A 26,979-nucleotide genomic window follows, 5' to 3' on the forward strand; every position below is an offset into this window, starting at 1 on the left:
TCACCTGCTGCTGTGGCCACTCTCTGTTGATGCAGCTGCAAGAGAAACAAGAGGGCTGAGGGAGGTGGCCACACCAATGCAGTCCTATTGGAGGGAAGGGACAGCAAAGGGAAAGACACATGTGACAGAGGGAGCCAGAATAAAAGCAATGGAAGAGTGAGAAACAGACCAGAGGAAAGAGCAGCTGAAAGACAAACACAGAGAGAGAAAACAAGACTCAGACACATTTGCCCACAGAGAAAAAAAGCACCAGCTGATAAGCTTCACAACAATTCTTAAGTCCATTTCTGAGGCTCTTTGGCTTTGAAACTTGGGACAGGAAAGAGTTTGTGGATCTTTGGATCGTTTTTTCTTTTTTTTGGCAGCTGGCCCTTGACTTTTTTTTTTTTTTTTTTTTTTTTAAAAAGATGACCGGTAAGGGGATCTCAACCCTTGGCTTGGTGTTGTCAGCACCACGCTCAGCCAGTGAGCAAACCGGCCATCCCTATATAGGATCCGAACCCGTGGCCTTGGTGTTATCAGCACCGCACTCTACTGAGTGAGCCACGGGCCAGCCCTGGCCCTTGACCTTGATGTTGTAACACCGTGCTCTAATCAATGGAGCTAACCTGCCAGCCCTGAGAGTTTGTGTTTATACTGGTCAGACTCAAAGGGCACAGGGGTTTTCCTCAAGGGGTAGTGTGGGGTCACTTGCTCAGTCTGTGCTTTTCCAAACACAGAACTTCTCCTCTACGTACCAGAGCCTGATCCTGGACCAGAAGTTTCCTGCTGTAGCATGTGAAAAACCGGGTTGTCAGCAGACAGGGAAGCCTATTGTGACACAGCTGGGGGGGAAGAGGAGGAGCAGGAGAGAGGCAGACACGTGGCCCAGCAGAAGCAAAGGCACTAGAAACAGCCTTCCCTCTGGAGTGGTGAGGAATCCAAAATCCCAGGAGCTGCCCAGCAGGTGTGACCTTAGCATATTTTAGCATATCCCAACAGGCCAGGGTTTTCTCACAAAAAAAGGGATGCGGGCAAGGAGTGGGGGTGGGTGGATGGAGAGGCTGCTCAGTCCCTAGAGACAGTGGGGAGAGACAGCACTGAAGGTTCCGCCAGGGCCAGACTCCTCCAGAAGCTCATGGAGAGGACTCTGTTAGAAGAACTTAGGATGGACAGAGGGGACTTTCTAGCAATAATGTGCACTGTCTGCTTTTCTTTGGCAGGAAGAGAAGACAATAGAAAGAGGTTAGTCAGGGCTCTTTTTTGGCATCACAGTTGAATGCAAGTGAAAAAGCCACTTTCTGCCCTCTGCCTTTGGCCAAAAGAAAACCCCCAGTCCCTGCTTCTCACCGAGGAGGCTGAGGGGTGTCAAGGGGCAGGACAGGACATCCTGCAAGCTCTCCAGCCATTCCCGCCGCTCCTTTTCGCTGGGGCAGGTGAGGACAAATCTCCGCTCCGGGGTGACGATGGTGAGGCCAGCTTTCCAGCAGTTCCCTCGGGTGCCCTTGGGCAGGTCTTCATATACTGCATACCCTTGCTCCTTGCTCCCAAGTAAAACCTGGCCCTGCTCAAAAGCATCCTGAAAATAGAGGGCACGCACATGGTCATCAGAGGCGGCCCCTGGGGCAGAGGGCCCCTGCAGCCCCCCTGATGGCCTTCCAGCTCTATTTTGGTAAAGGGGTGTGAGTGTCCCTGCCAGGATTTCTGCTAGGTGGAACCCAGAATCTGAAAGACTAAAACCCTAAAATAAACCACACACATCATTTGTTAAAAAAATACTTAACATTTATAGACCGCTTACTAAGCACCAGGAATTTAAGTGTCACTCTTATAATCATCATGGCAACCTCTGAGGAAGGAGGAAACAGAGGCACAGAGAGCTAAGTACTTGGCCCAGGGCACACCACTACTAGTGGCAGGGCTGAGACCAAAGCCCAGACAGCCAGGTTCCAGTGCCCACACTCCTAACCACTCCGTTTCACAGCCTCCTACTTAGAAGTGAGCCTTGAAGGATATACGCCTTATTTAACTACAATTGGTAGCTTTGAGATGCTCATAATGGACTTCCTGAAGGCGAGGGAAGAGAAAAGCCTTGGTATTTGAGATGCCCTACAGAGAAGCAAGGGGTGGAGGTTTTCCTCTCCAGGTTCTCCAGCCCTGGGAGTCCAGGAGACACGGTTATCTGTAGCTTCCCCACAGTTCCCAGCAAGCACTGACCCACCTCTGTCTGGGGCAGCCCTGGGGAGGGACCAGGAGTGGCTCTTACCAGCGGTTTCTTATAATAGAGCAGCCTCCGCTCCTGAGGGTCCAGGGCGAACCACCTTTTCTTGAAAGGTTCTCTCTGCTGCAAAAGAGGGAGCATTTCCTGAGGATAGAGGTCAGGGGCCAGCCCAGGCCAAGTCAAGGGAGCTGGCCAGTCCTGATGGTTCTCCAGCTCAACTCCGTAGTCAGACCCCCAAGCTGGCGCCTCTCCCCGGGGCCTGGCAGGGGCTCTCTGGCTCAGAAGGCTCTGCCCACCCCCTTCCCCAGCCCCCCATCTCCCCTGCCAGCATCACCCTGCAGCCTCCAGGTGCTGCCTTGGGTTGGAAGAGGATCTTCCCTCTTTCTCAGGCTGTGAACAAAGAAGTCTCCAAAGAAGGAAGTTGGAGAATCAGAAGTGGCTGCTGCTCAGCAAGGCCAGAAGTGCCCACGTCAAGGCAGAGAAAGTCCCAGGGCAAGAGGCATGGAAGGGGCTGAATCCGGGCTGGTGCAGGAAGAAAACCTGAAACGACCCTTTAACTACTTTTTCAACCTGCCTGAGACTTTCTCTCAAACTGTTTCCTTAACACCTTTTGCTGGCCTCCAACATCCATCCTATAAACATATTAATCTTTTTTAAAAAACAGCATTAGAATGTGCCACCTCTGGAGAAGTTTTAGTGAACGTCCTCAGCTTCACCCCTCCTCCCTTCTTCCTCCCTCCCCTCACAACCACTGGAACCCCTCCAGCCAGACTCCTGCTTTGAGCCTCGCCCCACCCAGCATGCAGGCTGCACCATCTAGACCCTCCCTGGGAGGCACTAAGCAGCTGGGCCTTCCCCACCTTCCTAGACAGTGGGACTGAGCAGCCCCTGGAGAAGGGGGCATGTTCAGCAAAGGGGGCCGGGCTGAGTTAGAGGGCGAAGCGGGTGCTGGGGGAGGGGCATGCACATGGCCCACTGGCACCCAAGCCCGGGGCACATGAATGTTTTCTTAGGCCAGTCACCAGCCCCTGTCTCCTTTGGACAGTCCTGGCAGGCACACAGGGTCCTGAAAAGCCCAAAAGCTGTCTCCCCAGGGAGTCCCTTTTCAGCTATGCTTTCCCAGGGGTAGGGCCACTTTATGAAAAGAAGCTGATGGTGATGATGATGAAGAGGGGTGTGCCCACGACAGGGAGAAGTGCCTGCAGCAGCTGGGTCACACACCAGTGTGGTCACGCACCAGCTAACTCCTAGCCTCCGCCTGCCCTTCCATCCAGGAACCCATGTGCATTGGTTAACTTCCCTTCCCTCCCTCTTCCCTTCCCCTTTACCTACTTCTCCACCTCCCCAATTCTGCCCTACTGCCAACAGGGCCATGTAAGTCCCCCAAGGAGTGGCAGAATGTACCTTAGGACCGGTCTTCTCCATGAATCCTTGTTTGAGGTAGTTCCTGGTGAGGAGGGGCAGGAGCTGGGGGAAGAGAGACAGACACTGACCCTACTCACCTCCAGGGGCTCAAGGTTGCCCACTGAGCTATGTTCCCCCAAAAAGGGGAAGTTTGGAATGGGGAAGGATGTGTGCTCATGGTTCACGGGCTATATTTGGAGCATGGAATGGATGTATATTAATATTTCAACAAAGCTGGTCAACAGCACCCCAGATGTTGGCAGAGCTTACTGGCATGGCTGAGTCTTGGTTTAAGGACTTGGTTTAAGGACTCCTGCAGTAATCTCAGGGTATGGACACAGGCAAGGCTCTGAGGAGACCCTCTTGGTTTCACGGAGCACGTTCCAAGGGTCTACGGTATGCCAGGTTCTGCGTGCAATTCCCACCCACCCTGCAAGGTGGGTATTACCAGCTTCATTGCACATCTGAAGAAACCAGGCAACAAAGAAGTGTTTGGGGGGATTATCCCAAAGTCGTATAACTGGCAGCATGAAGAGCTGAGATTCATACCTAGGGCTGAGGGGCACTAGATCGTACTCCTGCCACTATACTATGATGTTAAAGTATAAACATGCCAGAGCCCCCCATTCACACCCCAGGCTGAGACTTGGTCATTGGTATGGATTCTGACACAGGGCCACGAGGAGATGATAGCACCATAGGCAGGAGGAGACAGCTCTGGACTAGGAGCTGGAGACCTGCGGCGTTCTAGCTCCATATCTGACCTCAACCAGCTGTGTTACCTTGGTAAGACCTTACGTCTCTCTGGCCTGTTTCCCCCTGTGTAAGAAGGAGACTAGGTCATGTGATCTCAGGATCCCTTCCAGCCTTCCATCCTATGCTCAGAGAAGCTTCCAGGGATTGACACTGGCCTCCTATACCCCCGGAGTCAACCTGGCAAGTCTAGAGCTTCAAACGACCATCTAGGCTTCCAAGAGCAGAGGAGGTTTCCAGAGCTCCAGAGAGGGGCAGAAAGGAAGTGAGGTCTGGGGATAGCAATGGGAAATCTGGAAGGGGCAGTTGTGAGCTAAAAATAAAATATAAATGACACCACTCCCGTTTCCCTAAAATCTGTTTGTTCGGCTTTAATTCCTCCATTTGAAGAAAAATAGACGGAGTCCCTCACTGCTCAATGTTCTAAACTTAAACCAGTGCAGGGCTAGTCTAGGCCTAGGGAAACAACTGGAAGAAGAAGGAAAATCACATGGCTGGAGCACTGCTGACAGTACTGCAGATGCCCTGGCTCACCTGATCCTCACAATGGCCCTAGAAGGTAGGTATTGTCCCCTTAGTGACAGATGAGTAAATACATGGAGGCTTGGAGAGGTCAGGTGACCTGCTCTAGGTAATACATCAGGTTCTTTGACTTCAGAGTCCATGAGCATTTCTTTTTGCAGGACCACAGCCCCCCTGGGACTGCGTGGGTTTCTGGCATCTGGATACTTCAGCTTGAGTGAGTGAGTCAGGCCTGGGTGGTTGCCCAGAACCTCACTCCATGCAGTGACATGGGGTGGGAGGAAAGACAGGAGGGAAGCAGACTGGGAAGAGACTGGGGGTATGGGGAGTGTATAGGGGTGATGATAGTGGATGAGGAAACATTGAGGACGTTGGCCAAAGACCAATATCCTCCACACAGGTCAGCAAAGATGGGAAGCTGGCCCAGATTTAATAAGGCTGAACGTCTGCATGTTGTCTTCCCCCATCTCCAGCCAGCAGTGGGCAGTCAACCACCCATGGGAGCAAGCATTAACCAGTTCTGGGTGTTGTCTCAGCAAATGACCTCAGTCCCTGGCCCAGCCTTGCTGGAACTGCTCCCTGAGAGCTGTCGTCTCAGTGCATCTCTGGGTCTTGAGCGGGCCCCATTCCACACACCTAGCTCCCTGCAAACCTTGGAATTAAGGAGCATTCAGGCTTTCAAGAAGGGTCTAAGAGTTGGGAATAAGAAAGGCCAAAGACTGACATGGTCTGTCCATCTTCATCACTTACAAAATCCTCTTAGAGGGGAGCCTACAACAGGGACCAGGCCATAGCACCTCGGAGCTGGAAGGGACCCTGCAGATAACTTGGACCAACTGTCATCTTAACAATATGGGAACAAATGCTCAGAGAGTTGCTGTGACCTGCAGGCGTCACACAGCATCCATGTGAGCCCAGGCCTCCTGTTCAAGGCAGCATCCTCTGCCCCACACCATGCTGGCTTCCCCAGCCAAGCCTGGGAGGTTGATGGAGGCCTCAGACGTCTGGAGAAAATCAAAATGAAGTTCTCAGGTCACCATTACCTTGACCATGGAAAGCAGACTAGCTCCTATTACAACTGTCATGGGGAGGATTCCAGGGCCTTCCTGAGACCAGAATACCACAGGGCAAAGAGGGGATGTTAGACTGGGAAGAGCAACTTTGGTTATTCACTTGACCTTCCTGTGACTCAGTTTCTCATCAGTAAAATGGGAATAATCACCCCTAACTGCCTGCTATAAGGGATTACTGGATAAAAGGGATTACAAGATAAATGGGCTCAAAAGCACTTTGCAAGCAGTTTGTTAGGGATAAATTGTACATTTTAGTGGGAGAGGGGGTTGAAAAGAGATACCCAAGTGCTGAGCCCCTTGACACTGTGGATAGTGGCCATGCATCCTGAAAGGGAGAAACTGACCTGCAAAAGAGGCCGTCTTGCTATATGCGTGGCTGCAATCCCCCGCCCCCTCCCCTTCCCCAGGAGAAAGCCTTTGCCTTCCCTCTGAGGTGCCCAACCCTCAAGTCTCAAGGCCTTGCCTGCAAGCAAACCTAGTCTGGCCTCTGATTGTCTTTTGAGTCAGCAGACAAGTAGAGAAGGAGGTGGCAGAGAGGAAACTCAGAAGTTGGGGTCCACATTTAGCTCACCTCAGACTCTGGAAGCTCAGGAAAGGCCATTTTTAGGTATCGCAGCCGTGCTGAGCGGAGGGCATTGAACCAGTCCACTATCTCCTGCCGAGAAAAATGCAAAGGACACACAGATAGCTGGTGAGATGGGGTGGGGGCGGGAGGCTGAGTCTGGTGGCAGGAGGCTAGCTGGGTGATCAGGTTTGGGGTGCATCCATTCAGCACATGCACACACCCCACAGCTCCACTCAGGGTGCATGGGCTGATCACAGGCACCAGGGAGGACTATGTGAGCACCCTGGGGCTGACCTGAGCAAGGGGGAAGCCACTGATAGGGAGAACCCCAGAGCCACAGGAAAGGTTCAAAGTGAACTGCAACAACCTAGGACAGTGCTTTTCACTTTCTTATGTGTGCATGAATCACCTGGGGAGGTTGTTAAAATTCAGATTCAGATTCAGTAGGATTGGGGTGGGACCTGAGACCCTACATTCCTGACAAGCTTTTAGGTTATAGATACTGCTGGTCAGTGAGACACACTTTGAGGAGCAAGGCACTAGGAAATCATTGTTCTCAGCTGTTAAAGATTGGCTTTTGGTTGGGGGGCAGGTGCACCTGTGGATGCTCCTCTAATGGTGATGCTCACGACCTCAAGCACAACTTAGGCCAAAGCTGTGGGCACTCTGGGAGAATGCATCCTTCAGCAAGTGGGCCACCGTCATCTCTCACCTGCACAGCCACGTATCTAGCTGGTCTCCAATTGTTCCTCCCACAGCAGAGTGATTTTCTAATTATACATCTACTTCAGTCTGGCCTCTCTATCACCCTCAGAGAAAAAGTCCAAGTTCTTCAGTATGGCTCATTTTGCCCTCTGAGTTCCTTCTATGCAAAACTATCTGCAATCTCCCTAAACATGCTCTTCCCTCCTCTTGGGACACTCTGCCTCACGCACCTCCCTCTCATACACACCTTTTACCTAGGACATTCTACTCATCCTGCAGGTTAGCTTAGGTGTTGCAATAGATGGATTTTTGGGTGCTTGCTCAGCCCAGGCCTTGCTTCTATGAGAACAGCTCCACCCATCCTCACCCACCCCTGATTGCAGCCCCAGGTGCTACTGTGATCCTGCCCCTCCTTGGCCACTGCAACTGGACCAGGGCTGGACCAACACAGAGGCTGAACTGGGCTTATCAGATGCTTTCTCCCAGGAATTTGGAATTGGGAGGATGAAAGACTTATTCAAATAGCTGCAGTGCTGGAATCTGATATCATATGATGATTGAGAAAGTTATTTGAATATGCTGTCAAAGAAATGAAACAACTTCCCTTTCTCATAGGTCAAGCACACAGCCCTAGTATTGCAGAGCTCTGAGCTTGCTTGTCCTGGAGTTTGCTAAGAACCTTCTTGGGTCTCAGGCATGAAGGGAATGGAGCCAGCCCAGAAAAAACACACTCAGGCCTTCACTTTGGAAGGTCTCTCCATCGCTTCTCGGCCTTTTGGCTAAGATCAAGTGTGGAAGGTCTCTCCAGTCACAAACTGGTGACCCTTTGACCAACCTGTGTACATGTTTGCTTGGCTCCTGAAGTTTTGTTTGTAACACTCCTCTATGCAGGTTTTCTGTTTGCCATAGCCCCCACCACCCCTTATACCTATCCATTTCCCTTTTAACTTACTCACCTGGCTCCTGCAGGCAGAAATTGACAGCCCACATTTATGCCCATCCAGTGGAGAGGCTGGGGCCCCAAGGGTAAAAGAAGAATGGCCAGACCCAGGTTGGCAGGTGCTTCACAACTGGGCAAATGGGAGGGAGTCAGGTGTCATAAGTGTCAGCAACCTCAGACACCTCAGCAAAAGTCCTCGTGGCAGGGATTGGCATGGAGGGGTGGCCACCCATGTCCAACCAGTCTGGACATGGGACAACAGCAGAGAGCCCACCATGGACTAAGAACCAGGGATCCCTCATGTCTGCCAGGCTGCACAAGTCCCAAAATTCTGGTAAAATCAAGGGAGGGAGCCAAGAAAGATGACTTATATTAGATTTCTTGCTAATCTTGGGAATGGGGTCCTTGAATTTAGAAAAACAAAGAAGTGCAGTATTCCTTCCACCCGTGGTGTTATAGAATAACTTGTACCTGTTAGAAGGAGGGTGTGTGCTTTCTCTCTCCCTGTCTGTCTCTCCCTCTCTCTCCACTTCTCCTTCTGTGTCTCTGTCTCTTCCTCTTTCTCCTTCTCTCTCTTTCTACCTCTCTCTCTCTTACACACACACACACACACACACACACACACACTCACACTCAGCTTCTGATTCTAATCTCTCAGGAGGCCCAGTCATATTTTTGCCCTTGAAATAAATACATCTGTATTTTTCCCATTCATGCCCCTTTAAACCAGTTCGAGTGTGCTCCTTTTTAGTGTATTCACATAAAGTTTTTTTTTGTTTTTGTTTTTGTTTTGGCAGCTGGCCGGTGAGGGGATCTGAACCCTTGACCTTGGTGTTATAAGACTGACTCTAACCAACTAAGCTAACCGGCCAGCCTCACACAATTTTTAAACAGAAACTCCTTCCTCTTACATGTCTTCCATGCTTCCCCAGCATGACCATCACCCACCATACAGCATCATCAGAGCCTGTTTCCTGTCTCTCTCCCTCCCTAGACTGTGAGGTCCTCGAGGGCCAAGGCTCTGCCACACTCACTACCACACTCCCTAGAACCTAGCACAGTGCTTTGCTCATTGTAGGGGCTCAATAAGAATTTGTTGAGAGAGTGAATTCATAAATAAGTAAATGACACAGGTGAAAAATTCGCCACGAGACTTTGCCCTTTATGTCTGCTACAACAGCGAGCAAATAACGACTGCAGCGACCAGTGTTTGCAATGCATACATGGTTACGAAATACTTTCACATTCGTGGTTCATGGTCACTCAACCCTAAAAACCCCTCTGGAGAGGTGGGCATTATAATCCACAAACTAGCAAACAGACTCAGGTGGGAAGGGACTTGTCTAGTAACACAGCGAAGCACAGCAGAACTAAGCTTCAGCTTCTGACTCCAAACCTCTGCTGTCAGACCACACCACCAGGACTCTGCCCAGACTATGGAGAAAGCATGAAGCCTACTGGGAGGACGATCCATGGTCACTGCCCCAGTGGCAGGGCCCCTTGGGAAGATCTAGTCACTGCATCTGGTTCCTGGCTCCTGCTGCGAAGGGTTGTCCTCCAGCAGAAACAGATGGGGTGGTAAAATGGGTGCAGAGCTCAGGAACCATTGGCCATGTGACCCTGAGTTACTCATGTAGCATGTCCATGTCTCAGTAATGTAGGACTAAAACACTTCTGAGGTTGTTTTGAGGATTAAGAAATGATGCCTAGCAATCACCAAGAACTGTCCAGCAGAGTCACTAGATGCTCGGAAATAACCCCCACCTTCATGCCACCCCCATTTAGCAGCCCCTTCCCAGTCATGTGACCATGCTCAGGATCTGACCCAGCTTATTCTCTTGGACCTGTACTGCTGGCATGCTTTTCTCTGACCGGGCTGACTTCCTGGCCCATTAAGCATTGCTTCTCAAACTTGAATGAGCATAGAGATTACCCAGCGATAGTGTTAAAATGCAGTTTTTAATTCAGTAGATCCGGAGTGGGTCTGAGACTACATTTCTAACAAGCTTCCAGGTGATGCCAATGCTTTTAGTACAGAATCACACGTTGAGAAGTAAGGCCCTAGCCTGATCTTCTAGCCATTCCTCCTCCCATATCCATATCCTCTGGCCCTACCTGGATTTGCCATCCCTGGGCATAGTTGCTTCTGCTACTGGACTCCCATTGGTGGCTGTGCACTGTCCAGATATACCCATGATACCTGCCGGGTTCCTCTCCCCGATCTCACTCTACCTTCCTCATACCTCTGTCTCAGACTGAGAAGTGACTACAGATTAAGGAAAATAGCAGCAGCAAATCTCAAGAGTCAGCTGAGCACACCACCACATGAGCAAGGGAGGGGGTGAGCTGGGCCTGCTGGGTCCTGGGGTGCCGAGCCAGAGGCTGGGTGGCAAACCCACTCATCTCACCTTCCCACTTTCGTGATATACAAACAGGTTCCTGGTGTGGCCCTCTCTCCTGTAGGTGATCTGCAGCCCATGGGGGTGGCCTATCTTCTCTGTCTGGAAGGTGGCATTCAAGTCCTTGATGCTGATGACAGCTTTGGGGCCTTTACCCTGAAAGAAAAAGAGGATATTCAAGATGCTGACAGTCAGCAGGGTGACTTCTGGTCAACCTTCACAGAGGCCTTAATGCAAACAAAAACCAATTTGTAACTTTGTATGTGTTTTAAATGTTCTTGCCCTAATATCAAAGTGCACAGATGACTGAACTCCTGTACACAGGAGATCATCCCATGACCCCTGCCTGATCAGACTGGCCTCTCTGAGCTGGAAGGGGGTCTGGAAAAAGTCCTTAACTTAGGACTCTTCAAACCCTTTAGCCATAGAACTTCTTCTGAAGCAAACCATCCTCAGAAACCAAAGAAAGAAAACAGATATAAGCAGGTGTGGGGGGGCTCAGAGCACTCCCTTTGCCACTCTACTCCCTGTCCTCAAGGGTTCTGAATCCCGGTTGGAGCACTAGCTGACGTGCAGAAGGAATGGAAAGAAGCACTTTGCTTTGTAGGGGACAGGAGAGCAAAATGATGTCAGAACTCCAGACCTGTAGTAGCCATTAACCAGATGTGGCTGTTTAAAATAAAATTAAATAAAATTTAAAATTTTGTTCCTTAGTTGCACTTAGCCCCATTGCAAGTGCTCAGTAGCCACCTGTGGCTAGTGGCTATGGTACTGGACAGGGCAGACATAGAACACTTCCATCACAGAAGAAAGTTCTAGTGGACAGTCTTCTCTAGAGGGAAATGTGGTCATACCTATTAAAATATTGAGTGTTTTGCTTTGACATACAATTTTGTATCTAAGAATCTATCCCAAGGAAGTAACTGCATTACTATGCAAGTATGTATGTCAAAAGATGTTTATTGTGGTGTTGTTTATAACAGAAAATACAATAGGAAACTATTTAAATGTTCATTAATGATTGTGAGTTAAATAAATCATGGTATGTCCACAGAATGAAATAACACAGAATTTTTTAAAGAATAATTTTTTTTTTTTTTTTTTTTTTTTGTCCTTTTTTCTGACCGCACTCAGCCAGTGAGCGAACCGGCCATCCCTATACAGGATCCGAACCCGCGGCGGGAGCGCTGCTGCGCTCCCAGCGCCGCACTCTCCTGAGTGAGCCACGGGGGTCGGCCCTAAAGAATAATTTAGATCAATATTACTAATATGAAATAAAATGCCCATGATATCCACGAGTGAGAATACCAAGTGCCAGAACAGGAGGTATAGCAGGAACCTATTAATATGAAAATTACACACACATACACACATACTTAACAAATATACATACATTATACATAATGTGTATTTTATGTATATTTGAACACACATAAAAAGTATAGACAGATTTACACCGACACTGTCAACAATGATTTCTTGGAAGATTACTGGAACTTTCCTTTTTAAAAATTTACTTTGAGGGCCGGCCCCGTGGCGCACTCGGGAGAGTGCAGTGCTTGGGAGCGCAGTGGCGCTCCTGCCCCCGCGGGTTCGGATCCTATATAGGAATGGCCGGTGCGCTCACTGGCTGAGCGCGGTGCGGGCGACACCACACCAAGGGTTGCGATCCCCTTACCGGTCACAAAAAGACAAAAAAAAAAAAAAAAAAAAAAAATTTACTTGGAGCAATACTTATTTTTTTTATTTTTATTTTTATTTTTTTGTGGCCGGTAAGGGATAGTAACTCTTGGCTTGGTGTCACCTGCACCACGCTCAACCAGTGAGCGCACCAGCCACTCCTGTATGGGATCCGAACCTGCGGCCTCGGCGCTCCCAGCGCCGCACTCTCCCAAGTGAGCCACGGGGTCGGCCCAGCAATACTAAAAATACAAAAAAGTTACATCTAATTTTGCCAATATTCTTCCTAACTTTTTAAAAAAGAAATAGTCATTATTAATAAAGCCAGTCCCTTTAACTGAAACTCCCCCCATCCCATTCTCCTCCTCATGCTCATGGGCAATCACTGTCTTGAGTTTGATGTTTATCCTTCTAGTCCACTTTTTATACTTTTACACACATATACACATATGCATATATCTATGAGCAATATATAGCATTGTTTTCATGGTTTTAATTTACATAAATGGTATCACACTGTGGATCATTCTCTATCTTGCTTTTGAGATACACCAATCTAGTTTGCTCTTGCACATGACTATAGCAAAAGTATCAATCTATTTTCCTGTTGACCCATTTATTGTTTCTGATTTTTTGCTATTATAAGTAATGCTGCAGTCAGTTTCTGCCCCTGTCACACATATGTGAGAGTTTCTATTGTCACAGTATATTCTTAGGAATGGAATCGCTAGATCACAGCTGTGTACCTCTTCAACTTACTAGAAACTGCCAAATTATTCTGCTTAATGGCTCCACAGTGATTAGACCAACATTTACTTCCATCAATAACATAGAAGAGTGCCCATTTCCCCAGGTTCTCAACAATAGTTGACACTGCCAGATTTAAAAATTTTTGCCAATAAGATGTGTATGAAATTGTTATCTCATTGTTAATTTTCATTTAATCAACTTTATTGAGGTATAATTTATAAACAATAAACTATACTCCCTTTATGAGTACAGTTTGTTGCTGACAAGTGTATATACCCATATAACCACCATAATGATCAACATATAAAACATTACTATCAGCCCAAAAGAGTTCCCTCATGCCCCTTTGCAGTCAATCCCTACCCCACGCCAACCCCAGACAACCACTTGTCTGCCTTCTATTGGTATAGAGTAGGTTAGTCTGTTCTAGAATTTCATATAAATGGAATCATATAGTACTCTTGTTTAAGGTTTATTTTGCTCAGAAAAAATGTATTTGAGATTCATCTATGTTGTTGCATTTATTAGTCTGTCCCTTTATGTTGCTGAGTAATATTTTATTCTATGGACATATTACAGTTTATTTGTTCATCAGTAGTAGATGAATGTTTGGGTTCTTTCCAGGTTTTGGCTATTACAAACAAAGCTCCTATGAACATTCGTGTACAGGACTTTTTGTGAATATATGCTTTTGTTCCTCTTCAGTAAATACCTAGGAGTGAAATGGCTGGGTTACATAGTTAAATGTGTATTTAACTTTATTAAAAACTGCCAAATTGTTTTCCAAAGGGGTTGTACAGTCCCACAAGCAACATATGAGAGTTCTGGTTGTTCCACATTCTTGTCAACACTTGGTGTTGTCAGCCTTTTTAATTTTAGCCATTCTGGTGGGTAAATAATATATATCATTGTGGTTTTAATTTGCATGTCCCTGACTGCCAAAGAGATTAACGATTTCTTATATTTATCACGCGTTTTGGTTCCTTTCCTGTGACTTTCTAGTCTATTTCCTTTGCCTATTTTTCCAATGGATTTTCTTTTTCTTATTGATTGATTTGTAATTTTTAAAAAAAATTTATTCTGTGTATTAATATTTTGTTATGTTGATACATCTTCTCAGTTTCACTTTCTTTATACTTTATTTACTTTTTTGTATTACCCAAAATTTTTACCACAAAAGAATGAGTTACCTTTTTAATAAAAAATTTCCATTTTGGGAAAGATGAAAAAGAACACAGAGAACCCATTCTATTTTTGGACTATTCTAGACTGAACTGGCTTAAGACTTAAAAACAGATCAGCTTTTTCCAACCTAGGATGAGACCCTGTCCTCGAGGCCAAGCCACTGCAGCTGCTGGGGTTTGGGAGCCCTTCCTAACTGAAGCAGAACTTTCTCTTCTTGCCTTTTGTACCATTTCAACAAAAATGTTAAAAAAGCAACAATTTTCAGTGTTTTACATTAAAGACTAAGAAAAAAATCCCTACTCTCGCTTGGAGGGTTAATACTCTTCATCCCCCACATTTTTCACTTGGTCTCAGATTGTGGCTACACTGGACAGAACTTCTAGCACTGGTGTGGATTGTGTAGAAAAGCAACAGGACAAATAAATCATAATTTCTACATACAGGAAGTGGTTAAGATGAGTAAAGTGCTGACTGCTTGTCCTTCTCTTACTTCATTGGCCACTCCTTCACATTCTCTTTGCTGGAAATATCTCACGCTTCTGTCCTCTAAATTCTGGAATGCAGGGCTGGCTGGTTAGCTCGGTTGGTTAGAGTGCAGTGCTATAATACCAAGGTCAAGGGTTCAGATCCCTGTACCCACTAAGATGTCTCTAATAAGAAAGACAGATAATAACAAGCGTTGGTGAGGGTGTGGAGAAACGGGAACCCTCGCACACTGCTGATGGGAATGTAAAATGATGCGGCCACTTTGGGAAACAGTCTGGCAATTCCTCAACTTGGGGTGGTGAAAAAGTTCTAAAACTGTGTGACAGTTGCACAACTGGGTGAATACACTAAAAGCCATTGAGTATGTACTTTAAGTGGGTGAATTGTATGGTATGTGAATCGTGCCTTAGTAAAGCTGTTACCAAAAAAATCCAAAGTCTTACTATAGCCTACAAGGTCCTTCCCTATGTGACTTCATCTCCCTCCATCCTGTTCCTCACTCACTCTGCACAAGTCACTTTGGCCTCCTGGATGCCCAACAGACCCACCAAACACACTGCTAGCTCAGGGCCAGGGCTTATGGTACAGTAGTTTGTGCCCTGTACAAAAAGCCCCTGGCTGAGTGATAACTGCAATCCAGGCTTCTGCTTTCCTAGACTTGGGCTCAAGGGTTGCATCCTCTCAGAGGGGCTGTCTTTTTCTAATTGGCATGTATGTGCTAGCCACGACCATGCTCAGGTCATCTGCACTTGCTGTTCCCTCCGCCTCTTCTGCTCTTCCCCCACATATCCACATAATTCAGTCTTCACATTTATTCATGTATCTGCTCAAGTGTCATCAGAGAGCCCTTCTCTGGCCACGCTGGGGCAGCACCCATGCCACGCTCCCATTATTCTCTAACCCCTCAGCCTCTTCTGTTTTACCTCATAGAACTTATCACCACCTGTACATTATATACTGATGTAAATTTTAGTTACTGGCTGTCTCCTTCCATTAGACTGACAGGACCATGAATACAGAAGCTTTGTTTACTTCACTGCTGTATCCCCAGTGCCTAGAATCATGTCTACCTTATAGCAGGTACTCGATAAACATTTCTTCCTTTTTTTTTTTTTTTTTTTTTTTGTCTTTTTTGTGACCAGTAAAGGGATTGCAACCCTTGGCTTGGTGTCCTCCGCACCACGCTCAGCCAGTGAGCACACCGGCCATCCCTATATAGGATCCGAACCTGCGGCGGGAGGGCCGCTGCACTCCCAGCACCACACTCTCCCGAGTGCGCCACGGGATCGGCCCTCAATAAACATTTCTTAAGTGAATCAATAAGTGAAGTAAAATCAAGTAGTCATGAAAGGCTTAAACATGGACCAGTTTAAGCCATTTCTAGGTGAACAGAGAGTGTGTTTTTTAGTGGACTGGGCTGAGTGTATAACCAAGGAAAGGTGGTGGAATGTTGTGCCCAACTCTCCGTGGCTGAGACTACCCATAAGACAGGGCACCACTGATTAGAACACAGACGTTAGTGGGGTGAGAGCTCACTGCTCAGGGAGAGAACCACTTGCTGGTCGGGCCTCTTACCTCTTCCTTAGTGTAGTACTTCAAGAGTCCTTCTCTTGCCAGAAGGACAAATCTCCTTCTCAGGAACCGTGCGTTGTCCTTTCCCCGCTTCCACAGGAATCCTTCTTTGTTACCTTAACCACAAAGGATGAGAAAGAGTGAATACCCACGACCTTAAGATGCACAGCAGCTCACAAACCTTGTCGGGTCTTGAGGTGGAACAAGCCCTTCACCTGCTGCCTAAATATCTCCAACCTAACTTGGCTATTTCAGCCACAGGACACAAGGGTCCTGTCTGCGGCCAATTTTGTCATGTCTTATCACTTCACTTGGGTTTCCCCACTGTGCAAAACCTTTCTTCCTTGGCTCTCCATGGTATCAGGCTTTCTCATAAGAGAAACAAACAAACATACTGAGAAGTAACAAACCCCTGAGAAGGCCAAGTCCTGAGAAACTGGACTGATTCTGAAAGAGGCCTAAATATCTACGGTCCTGCCCAACTACACGCTGAAATCAGTCAAACGAAACTTGAGGAATAATGAGTGATCTCTCAGCACCTGCTGCTTTGAAGAATAATTTATGCTTCTGGTAGCTAGGACAGGTGAGCACTGGCTGCCTCTGGTTTTCCAAGAGTGGTTTTTGTACAATTTGCTCTCTGGGTTGGTGTCAGCTTGGAGTCAGGGCAGCGAAGTGAAAACTGCCACAGGCCCAGGGCCACCGATGAGGTTGTAACCCTGTTCAATGGCAGAAAGGGAGGTAGAGATCCAGCCCATGCTCCTCACCAAGCTTTGAGCTGCACCAGGAGCTACATTAGCCAGGAGCAGGGGTGCCTTCTTCTAAACGGTCTGCCCAGTGGAAGTCTTCCTGCAATTTATACTAAGCGTCTGTATATGCTTGCAGCCCTTCAGGGACCTGAGACAAACGTTCTGCTGCTCAGACCATAAAGTGCCACCAGCTGATGTGTTGCGGTTTCAGAGATGGAGGAACCCACACATTGCCCTCTGTGGCCAGAGAGAGGTGGGTAGTTGTCTCTTGGATGGATTTTGCTCCTAATATTCAGGGACTTTGTTTTCCAGAGCTCATTAGAACATAGGTCTCAACTTGCCTGTTAGCTCAGTTGGTTAGAGCGTGGTGCTGATAGAACATAGGTCTCAAAAGACAATGAAAATAACCTTACCTGAGGGTGAAATGGGTTTCCCATCAGCCATAAATTCCTGCCTCTCATACTTAGCTCGAATCCATTGTTCCTTTAAGACCCTAAAAAGAGAGAACCTTTGGTTGGTTGTGTCTGATGCGTTCCCTTCCCACAGTAACTTTCCAAGACCCTGCGGCTGAAGCTGAGAACACCACGGCAACTGCCTCTCAGCTTTCTCAGCTTCATCACCATTAATGTTTGGTGCTGAATCGTTCTCTGTTGTGGGGCTGTCCTATGCTTTGTAGAATGCTTAGCAGCATCTCCAGCCTCTATCTACTAGAGAGCCAGCAGCATCCCCTCCCCAGTTGTGACACCCAAAAAATGTCTCCAAACATTGCCAAATGTCTCCTCGGGGAAAACATCCCCCCACTCCTTGGGCTATATGAGAACCACTGGGATTTTCCAACCCAAGCCTCAGATCTCTAGGATAATGAGACAGGTGCCGGCTCCCTGGGCCATCTACACTGTCCCCTCCCACTGCATGTTCATGAGTTTAAGCTAGGAGAGTCCAAGAGTCTCTTCCTGTGGCCTACCCAGGATCTGGTCAGGCTACACTGGACAGAGCAGTGGTCTTGGGGTCTGACCACCTGAGACTTGATCTTACTCTACCATTTATCCACTGTGTGACCAAGAACAAGTTACCTACTCCTCTAAATTTGGGGAATATGCCAATATTATTATATCTACCTACCCCTTAGGGTTGTTGAGAGGTCTAAATGTATGTAAAGGGCCTATGACCATTCTTGGCACATAGCAGGTGTTTAATATAAGCCTAATCAGATATTGGTAACCATGACCTCTGCAGAAAAATCATGCAGCAAGAGTGAACTTATTTTAACTATCTGGTTCCCTCTCACCTTTTCCAGGTAAATGTTCCAAGGTTTATATGACTTTACCCCACAGCCACAGGAATGACCTAGAGGTGGGCATCTGTCCCAAACTGGTCATTCAGAGCTCTGGGCAGCCCTGGGCTGTGTGGACCAAAATGATACCAAATCTGAAAGAGGGATTGATTGAAGTTCTCTCCAGGGCCATTCGGAAGGTGTCACCTGGCACCTGGAAGTGGCCTTGCTGCCATCTGCATGAAGTAAGCCTGGCTGAGAGAAAGATGCAGGAACAGGAACCAGAGAGAGCATGTGAGACCTGATCATGTTTGAATGCCTGGCTTGGTCCTTCCTGAGAGTGGCTCCACCTCTGTCCTTCCTGTGGTTTGATTCCCAGAACCCATCAAATCTCCTTTTGCCTAAGCTAGTCTAAATTGGGTTTCTGTCACTTATAATCGAGGATCCTATCTAATGCACAGCCCTCACCCATAGGACACTGAAAAGAGTCACAGTGCCCATCTTGGGGATGGAAACCTTGGGCCACAGGATCAGAACTGGGAGAAAATGGGGACCAAGGGCCACCAAACCTGGTCCTGGAGGTGGGGAGTTTAGAGGAATTGGGAGGAGGCAGCCATTAGTATCAGCTAGAGGGGTTAAAATGCAGGTGTGTTGTTGGAGCCATGACAATTAATGCCTGTGCAGTGCTGGCAGAAAGCCTAGCACATAGTAGGTGCTCACCAAGTGCTGGGAGCAAAGGGCTGCGTGCAGCAGGGAGGCAAGGTGAGGCTGGCCCTCTCAAGTGGAGCCCTGCACATCCCTCACTTAGGCCAGGGACCAGGCAGCATTCTGAAGCTGACACTGAGAAATGGATTAAAACTAGTGGGTTGGGTGGCATATGAGAGGTTTTACCCAAATTATCTTATTTAACCTCTACAACTATGCTATGATGCAGGCATCTTTGCCTTCATTTCACAGATGAGGATGCTGACAATCACAGAGGTTTGGTAACCTGTCCACCATCTCACAGCTAAGTAATGCTGGAGTTGGGAAACAAAACTGAGGTCTTCCCAGCAGAGAGCTGTATTTCCCCTGCCACTCCACACTGCATTGTAGCCCTGGGGTTGTCTAAGTACTGAGAAATTGCAGGACCACCAGGGTGTAGTTTGTGCATTGCCCAAAAGCCCCCTGCCAAGGCCAGAAGGCTGAAATGCAGTTCACTCTCTGCTTGCCAGCATGCCCCATGAGTTTGTGTCTGCTAGAAGGACACCTCCTCCCCATTTACACTAGGCACTATCCAGCATCCCTAGTGAGGAGGCTGAGTCCCTAGGAAGGAGTCTCAAGTTTGGGCAGTCAGTCCTGCAGAGGTCCAGAGTCACCAGGTACAAGTGTCACACTGACCCCTGACCTCCAGGGGACCTGAATCCTTCTGCTGTTATATTGTATTCTCCCAATGCCATGTGACAGTCTCCCATGCCCTGGTGTCAGGTGGGCTAGACCCAGTTCTGCCTCTTGTAAGCCTCAAGTTTTTCTATTGATGGGGACAGTTACAGTAGTCATCTCATAGGGTTGTTGAGAGAATTAAACAAATGAATGCGCATAAGCATTTAGCACAGGACCTAGTACATAGGTAAAGTTCAATAAATCTTAGTAGCTACCATTATTTTTATGGTTATTATTTAGGGATCCGCAGCCCAGGCAAGTTATATGGAGCCAATGTGAGCTTAGGTGGGACAGCCCAATATATAGCACTTGATAGGAAGTAGCTGAAACACACTTGCTCTACTAACATACCAGCATTTCTCCTCTTTATCAAGTTAGTCACCACCTAAAGGCACACGAATGTTAGAGGCAGAAGGATAGATCATAGAGAAAATCCCCCACTTCACCACTGTGGAAACTGAGGCCCAGAGAGGGGAAGTGACACACCCAAGCAATGGAGTTAGAGAGAGGCTTAAACCAGGTCTCCTATGTGCCATGATGGTACCAAATGCTTCCCTGGATTTACCTGCTGACCAGGTCCATAGAAGAGACCATCACAGACAAAGGCATTGGAGACAGATAGAGGTGGGGAGATGTGGGACCAGGAAAACCCCTCACCCAGCCCTTAAAGAATCACCCACTCACATGCAGTCGTTGGCCTGGGGGATGTAGTAGAAAGCTGGGACTCTGGCTTCAAACTTGGCCTTCACACGGAGGTTCCCATTGTGGGTCATAAACTGTAAGACAACAGCAACTTGGAGTAATAGTAGAACTTGAAAAAAACAGGAAATGAAACCGTGTTCTACCCAGAAGGCCATTGGTCCCACAGAATCCTAGGCTGGGTCAGAAGAAACTGCCTCCGAGAAGGAGACATCGCACCAGGCTTGGTCATCCATGCTGCTGGGAAGCCCCAGCCTGGAACAAGAGAGGCAGTAATAACCATGCCTCATATAGGCACAGCACTTCACAGTTCTCACACACTAGCTCACTGAGTCCTCTCAACCCTCCTCATTTTAGACAGGAGGAAGCTGAAGTTCAGAGAGGTTAGGTGACTTGCCCAAGGCAACACAGCTAGTAAGTAGAGAGCTGGGATTTGAACCTGTCTGCCTCCAAAACTCATGTTCTTTCTCCCACTCCTACGGGACCCCCAGCATCTCAGAAAGTCTGCAGGAGACAGATGTAGCTGGAGGGTGGAAGAAGTTGGTGCTGGCCCCATAGAGTATATGATGATCAGTGGAGCCCTTTGGCACCCAGGAGACCCAGATGCTGATGTGCCAAGAGTGACCCTGGCAGCAGTGGCATATCTGGGGTGCAGCTGGGAGCGGGAAGAAACACGAAGTTTCAAATTCACATCTCTTGGGCAGAATGAACCCTACTCTCCTCTTCCCCAGGGGCTGCTGGGCTATGTCACAGGATCCCAACACAGCAGTGTTCAAATCCTGACTCTTGGTATCTCAGGTGTAAAACTGAAGAAAATATAATAAAGGAGTTATAAGTAAGGCACACATAAAAAACCTTCAGGTTTATGTGCTGCTTTACTGGTTTTCCGTCTGTCTCCTCCACTGGAATGTAAGCTCTGTATGGGCAGGGACCTGATCTTGTTCACTGTTCTCTCCCAGGACCCAGTGCAAAGTAGGTTTACAGTAACTATGTGTTGAATGAATAAGTAAAGCATCCAGCCCACTGGTGTCTAGCACAGTACCTGACAAGGAGCTGACACTCATTAAATGTTGACTTGCTTCCCCACATAGTCCCTGAAACCCTCAGCCAACCAGCACAATGTAGAACTGCCAGCTCGCTGAAGGTTTTCTGGTCAAAATGGTACTACCATCCAGGCCGAGAGTGTCCTCCATCCCCAGAGGTCAGGAGAACAAAGTGGTCCTCTTCCTGGCTCGGGGGAAAGGAGGAAGACCATAGACCATGAATCAGGTTATTTCCCTTCCCCCAGTCCAGAACTTTCTCTAATGATAACAGCAACTGTTAATTGATTACTTACTTTGTGCCTGGACATTTAATCCTTACAGCAGTCCTGTGAATGGGTAGTGGTGTCCCCACAATACAGATGTGGAAACTGAGGGTCCACAGCTACGATTAAGTAACTAGCTCAGGGCCTCACAGATTGTAAGTAAGCAAATGATGGAGCCAGGGTCTGAACTCAGGGTCTCTGTCTAGGCTGCCATCCAATATTCTGTATCTCCTCTCTCTAGTTATCGCCCTCTCTGGGCCTCAGTTTCCTGCTCTGTAGAATGGGAGCATCCCGCCCACTGCCTCCACCCCAGCTCTGCGGTTCCATGGCAGTCCCCGTGCATGCCTTCCTACCTCCACAATACTGTCGTCCCAGAAGTCAAGTCTCACGGATTTAACTCTGCTGACGTCCGGGAAGTTGCGGTGGACTCCGGAGCAGTTGAGACAGATGAAGATCCCCAGCTTGTAAGAAGCCCAGTCGGGATCTGCAGGGCGGGAGGGCAGGAGGGGAGCTGAGCAAACGGCAGGGCGAGGAAACCAGGGCTGGGCTGGGGACCACGGCACAGGCAGGGCCTGACAGGATTCAGGAGGCGGTGGCCAGTCCTGCCCACGCCAAGAACCCCTTCTCTCTTGGTCTCCCACCTCGGGAGAACTAAGTTATCAGCATGGAACCTTCTAGTCAGCCCACCCACCGTGGAGGGAGTCCAGGGGATGGGGCGAGAGGCTGCGGCGGGCGCGACGTGGAAGTGACAGGGCTCAGGGGAAACTGACAGGAGGGCAGCTTGTCTGGAGAGCAACAAGTGGGGGGTCTGAGTCAGGACCCGTCGGTGTCCGCGGGGTCGAAGCGCTGTGGGGTGGGGAGCCGGGGAGGACCTCGGGGGCGTCCGGGGGTGAGGCAGGGGACACAGGACGGTCAGGCGCCCCGGGCCCGAGGTTTGGGGTCCCTCGGTGTGTGGGTATCTGTGTCCGAGGGCGTGGGAAGTGCCTGGGTCAGGAGGGAAGGCTCCGGGGACCCGGGTCCGGCGGGGTAGGGTGTCTGGCGGGGCAGGCGAGCAGGACGGTCAGGACGGCTCAGGGTCTGGTCGGGGTGCAAGGACGCCGGAAGATCACCGTCGGGTCCAGAGTGGGGAGTCGGGGCTCGGCGTCGGGGGGACGGGGCGTAGGATGCCGAGAGGACTGTCGGGGGCGGGGGACCCGAGTCGGAGGTTCACGGTCTGGCTGGGCGGGGGTCCGGGTCCGCAGGTGGCGTAAGGGTCACGTCTGGGTCCAGCGGGGGCCGGGGCCGGGAGCCGGTGTGGCCGGAGGGGAGGAGCCCGGCGGGCCGGGGTGCGGCTCGGGGTCCCGGGCTGCGCGCGCCGCCGCGCCCTTACCCGCCGCCCCGCAGTCGGCGCAGTGCGCGTTGCCGGTGCCCGCCGCCTGCAGCAGCTCCAGCAGCCGCTTCTTGTTGCGCTCGCTGTCGCCCATGGCCGGCCCGGCGGGCTCAACGGGGCTCAGCCCGGCCGCCCCCCGGCCCGCCGCCATCCATGGCCCGTGCGCTGGCCCCGGCAGGTGGAGCCCGCCCCAGCCCGCGGCGCCTCAGTCCCGCCCGGCGGCCGCCGACCCCGCCCCTCCAGGGCTTTGCGCCCCTCCCTCGGCCGCCCCAGCCCGGCCCTGACTGCCGATCGGCGGGGAGGGACAGCAGCGCGGGACTTGGAGTCGGTCACACTAGCCCGAGATCAAATCCTGGCCCGCCACGTGCAAGCTGTGAGAATACAGACAACCTATTCAACCTCCCCGGGCCTCAGTTTCCACCTCTGTAAAAGAAGAAGGACATACGTCTGCTTTTTAGAGTTCCTTGGAATCTTTTTTTCTTAGTGGCTGGCCGGTCAGGGGATCCAAACCCATAACTTTGGAGTTATAAGGCTGTACTCTAAGCAACTGAGCTGACCCACCAGCCCTCAGGCTCTAACTTCTGTGGAGCATTCTACTGATGTAGAAGCCTACATCTACTTAGAGCCATAGCTGTATGTAAATGCCACCTCCTCAGGAAGCCCTCCTTGATACCCAGTCTTGGGGACGGTCTCCAGCCTCTGCTCCTACCAGCACACCGTGCGGGATCCGGCTCTCCCTTTTGGCCCTGAGCACTCTCTATCCACCTGCATCATAGTTATTTATGTACTTGTGTTAATTCCACCCCCTGCCCCCAAACACACACATGCCCACACTGGAGAGTTTAAGGTCTGCAGTTTTATTCCTGTATCTGTCATAGCTGCTAGAAACAGCACGCTGCACGTTTTTAGAAGTCCAGTAAATTGTTGGCATGATTGTGCTCACCAACGTGGATACAGCTGGGCACTTCTGCCTGTGAAGTGTGGAATCCAAGCCTTAAGGTGGAATTTCAGGCATTGTCAGAGCAGAAAAAAATGGTTCTCTGGTATTTGTTTGTGATGGGTTTCTTTCTTTTTTTTTCCCCTTCTTTTTCTTTTCCCTGAGCACGGGGATTGGGCCGTTCATATTCTCTGTTATATCCCCAGCACCTGCCTGCCACGTAGCAGGGATTCAATAAATATTTGCTAAATAAAGAAAGAAGTATCGGTTAAAAAAGAAATAAATAAACAATAAAGTGAAAGGACTTGGAATCACAAAAGTGTTTTCCTTTTTGAAGGAAAGAAATAACAGGCAACAAGTGAAATAGCTGACAATCAAGTAGCTATAATAGAATCTGACCAATCAAGTTACAGTTGAACCATTAAAAAAAAAAGAATCTGATTGAGTTTACCTATATATTTGTATGTTCTGTATTACTTTGTCTTCAACAGCTGGAACCAACTCAGAGCTCAGAGGGACTCCCCATTGCAGTGCTGGAAAATGTTTGTTCATTCATTCATTAAATATTTATAGGGCACCTACCATGTGCCAGACACTGTTATGAGTGCTCAGGATATAGCTATATAGCTGGGGATCCAGTTGTTTTCGTGGATCTTACCTTCAAGTTGGGGAAATAGAAAATAAACAGAGAAACAAATATATGGTGCAAGAGTAATAAGTGCTAAAAAGAAAAATAAACAGAGTAAGGGGATACAGGGAATGGAAGATGCCATTTTGAAGGGAGGTCAAGGAAGTCCTCTCTGAGGAGGTGACATTTAATCAAAGATCTGAAGGAAGAAGGGATTGAGCCAACCCAACACCTATCTGAGAGAAGGGTGACCCAGGGAAAGGGAACAGCTAGTGCAAAGGCCCTGGAGTAGTAACATGCTTGGTGTGTGCTCTGTCCACCTGCTTGGAGCACAGAGCTGTCCAACTCCATGCCATTGTGCCTTGCTCATGCTGCTCCCTCTACACGACCCTTCTGTCCGGCCCCCATCAGTCCAGCAAACTCCTGCCTCCATGCTTAAATTTAAATCTTTCTTCTTACAGCTCTCGCCCTTATCACCATGGTCCATGTCCCACAATGTTCACATTTCTATTACAATAATTTGATGTAAATATGCACATGTGCCCAGGTGTTCCTTGGTTATTGTCTAATGTAATTGTGCATGTGCACCCAGGTGTCCTGGGTTATGGATTTAAGTATAAAGGATGAGTGCTCTGATCCATGGCACCCCCCCGCCCCTGGGATGCCCCCCTGTCCCGAGAGGCCACTGCTGCTGCTGCTACTACTGAGGAACGAGCTTGTTTCATCTGCCAATGGCTCCCGGGATCTTGCCCAGTTACCTAGTGTGGATATGTGTATTAGGGGGTCTCGTGACCCAGTCTGTACAATGGGTTTGAGGGGTCTGTGGGCCCTAACCTCTAGCCCAAACAACACAAATGGAAAACTTAGTGTAACTAAAACAATGAAAAGTTTTAGCTATAGCTATGGCCATAACCAAATAATTGGCATAGTCATATAGCTTGACAATTAGTGTAGCAATACAATTGTCTGTATTCAGCAATGCAATTGTCAGTTCATCCTCCTACAGAGCCACAAGTAGAAAAGGAGGTGGCCACTTCTCTTCCCACATCCAAATCTCTCTCCCACTCTTTATCAGAACACAAAATCTTCCCCTGATATGCCCCAAACAGAATCATATCTGTCCGACTAGGGCTCACAGACCCCTCAAGCCCATTGTACAGGCTGGGTCACAAACCCTTCACATGCAGGTCCATGAGCTAGGTAATAGGAAAAGATCCTGGGAGCCGTGGGTAAAAAATTAATAGGCTTTATTCAGAGCTAGGAGCAGCTGCCCTAGTGACCTCCTGGAACATCCCAAGAAGTGCCGTGTATCAGAGCTGTTAGTCCTTTATACTTAGGTCCAAAACCCAGGACACCTGGGTGCCCATTTGCAATTACATTAGATAGTAACCAAGGAACACCTGGGTGCATGTGACTAAAATGCTTGGCAAGATTCTGAACATCTGAGGGGCCCTGACCATTTTCCTATATTTTCCCTACAATACCCATTCTTTTTTTTTTTTTGGCAGCTGGCTAGTAAGGGAATCCAACCCCTTGACCTTGATGTTGTAATGCCATGCTCCAACCAACTGAGCTAACAAGCCAGCCCTCCTTCCCACTGTTAACTGTCAGCAAAGAAAAATGGGACTGCCACAACTGGGTCACCTTCCCTAAAGACACTGCCACCTCCCCACAACCAAAGATCTATAAGGAAGGAGGAAAGGCAGCAGCACTGTGGGTGTTGGGTGCCACAACAGGGTGCCTGGAAGTAAGCAGGGAAGGAGCTGGAAGGTTTAGGTGAGGCCCCCGCCGCCCTCCACGGGGCAGGAGCTGGACATTAGTCAGCACTGGGGCTGTTGGGCAGGATAGGTAAGGTGTGTGCAGAGGGGGTGGGGCTAGTAGGAAGCTGGGAAATCAGGTAGGGGTGGGGCGGGTACTGCAAGAGCCCCAGTGAGAGACAGTAATGCTCTGATTAGGATGACCATAATGAGGGGGAGGTGATAAAGACATTTTGCAGGTCAGGCTGATGGAATTTCATGTGTTCTGAACTGCGAGATGCCATGAAGTAGTGAGTCATGAAATATCAATTTAGTGGCTCCAACTAACCCAGCTTTTTGTTGTGTTTTAAGTCCTTCCCTCATCAAAATCTTACATGTCTTTATTCTCTTTAACCTGAGTTTATCCTGTTTCCTTTTAAATCTCTATGAACATTGTTTCTCAATCATTCTGGGAATCCCAATCCTCTACCCACCCCCAGTGCTGGTGCTCCCAAGGAGTTCTCCCTGTGACTCTAGTGCTTTTCCTGCAGCACCTCCTCTCTCTGGCTCATCCCAATCGTTTTCATGGGCGAAGTGCCATCTCTGTATACTGATGGCCTCCAAATCTA

The 26,979-nt window shown here is 48.8% G+C and overlaps 1 protein-coding gene across 4 annotated transcripts; it reads right to left on the reverse strand.

Annotated features, from left to right (window-relative positions):
* On the reverse strand, window positions 1-23,143 carry ADAP2 (ArfGAP with dual PH domains 2). 4 transcript variants are annotated; one of them, XM_063112351.1, is made up of 12 exons: window positions 23,050-23,143; window positions 22,034-22,164; window position 21,476; window positions 20,360-20,468; window positions 17,394-17,473; window positions 16,238-16,350; window positions 10,571-10,717; window positions 6,524-6,607; window positions 3,605-3,667; window positions 2,246-2,323; window positions 1,330-1,558; window positions 1-35 (listed from the first exon to the last, which is right to left on the reverse strand). In XM_063112351.1, exons 1-12 carry the CDS (start codon window positions 23,141-23,143, stop codon window positions 1-3), a joined length of 1,164 nt encoding a protein of 387 aa, XP_062968421.1. The 4 variants fall into 4 exon arrangements, with proteins under 4 accessions (XP_062968421.1, XP_062968423.1, XP_062968424.1 ...); XM_063112353.1 differs by lacking the exon at window position 21,476 and having other exon boundaries at window positions 2,246-2,320; window positions 20,360-20,451; XM_063112354.1 differs by lacking the exon at window position 21,476 and having other exon boundaries at window positions 1,408-1,558; window positions 20,360-20,451.
* Between the last annotated feature and the right edge of the window lie 3,836 nt (window positions 23,144-26,979).

The sequence above is a fragment of the Cynocephalus volans genome, chromosome 10 (assembly GCF_027409185.1).
Source record: "Cynocephalus volans isolate mCynVol1 chromosome 10, mCynVol1.pri, whole genome shotgun sequence".
NCBI classification, from domain to species: domain Eukaryota; kingdom Metazoa; phylum Chordata; class Mammalia; order Dermoptera; family Cynocephalidae; genus Cynocephalus; species Cynocephalus volans.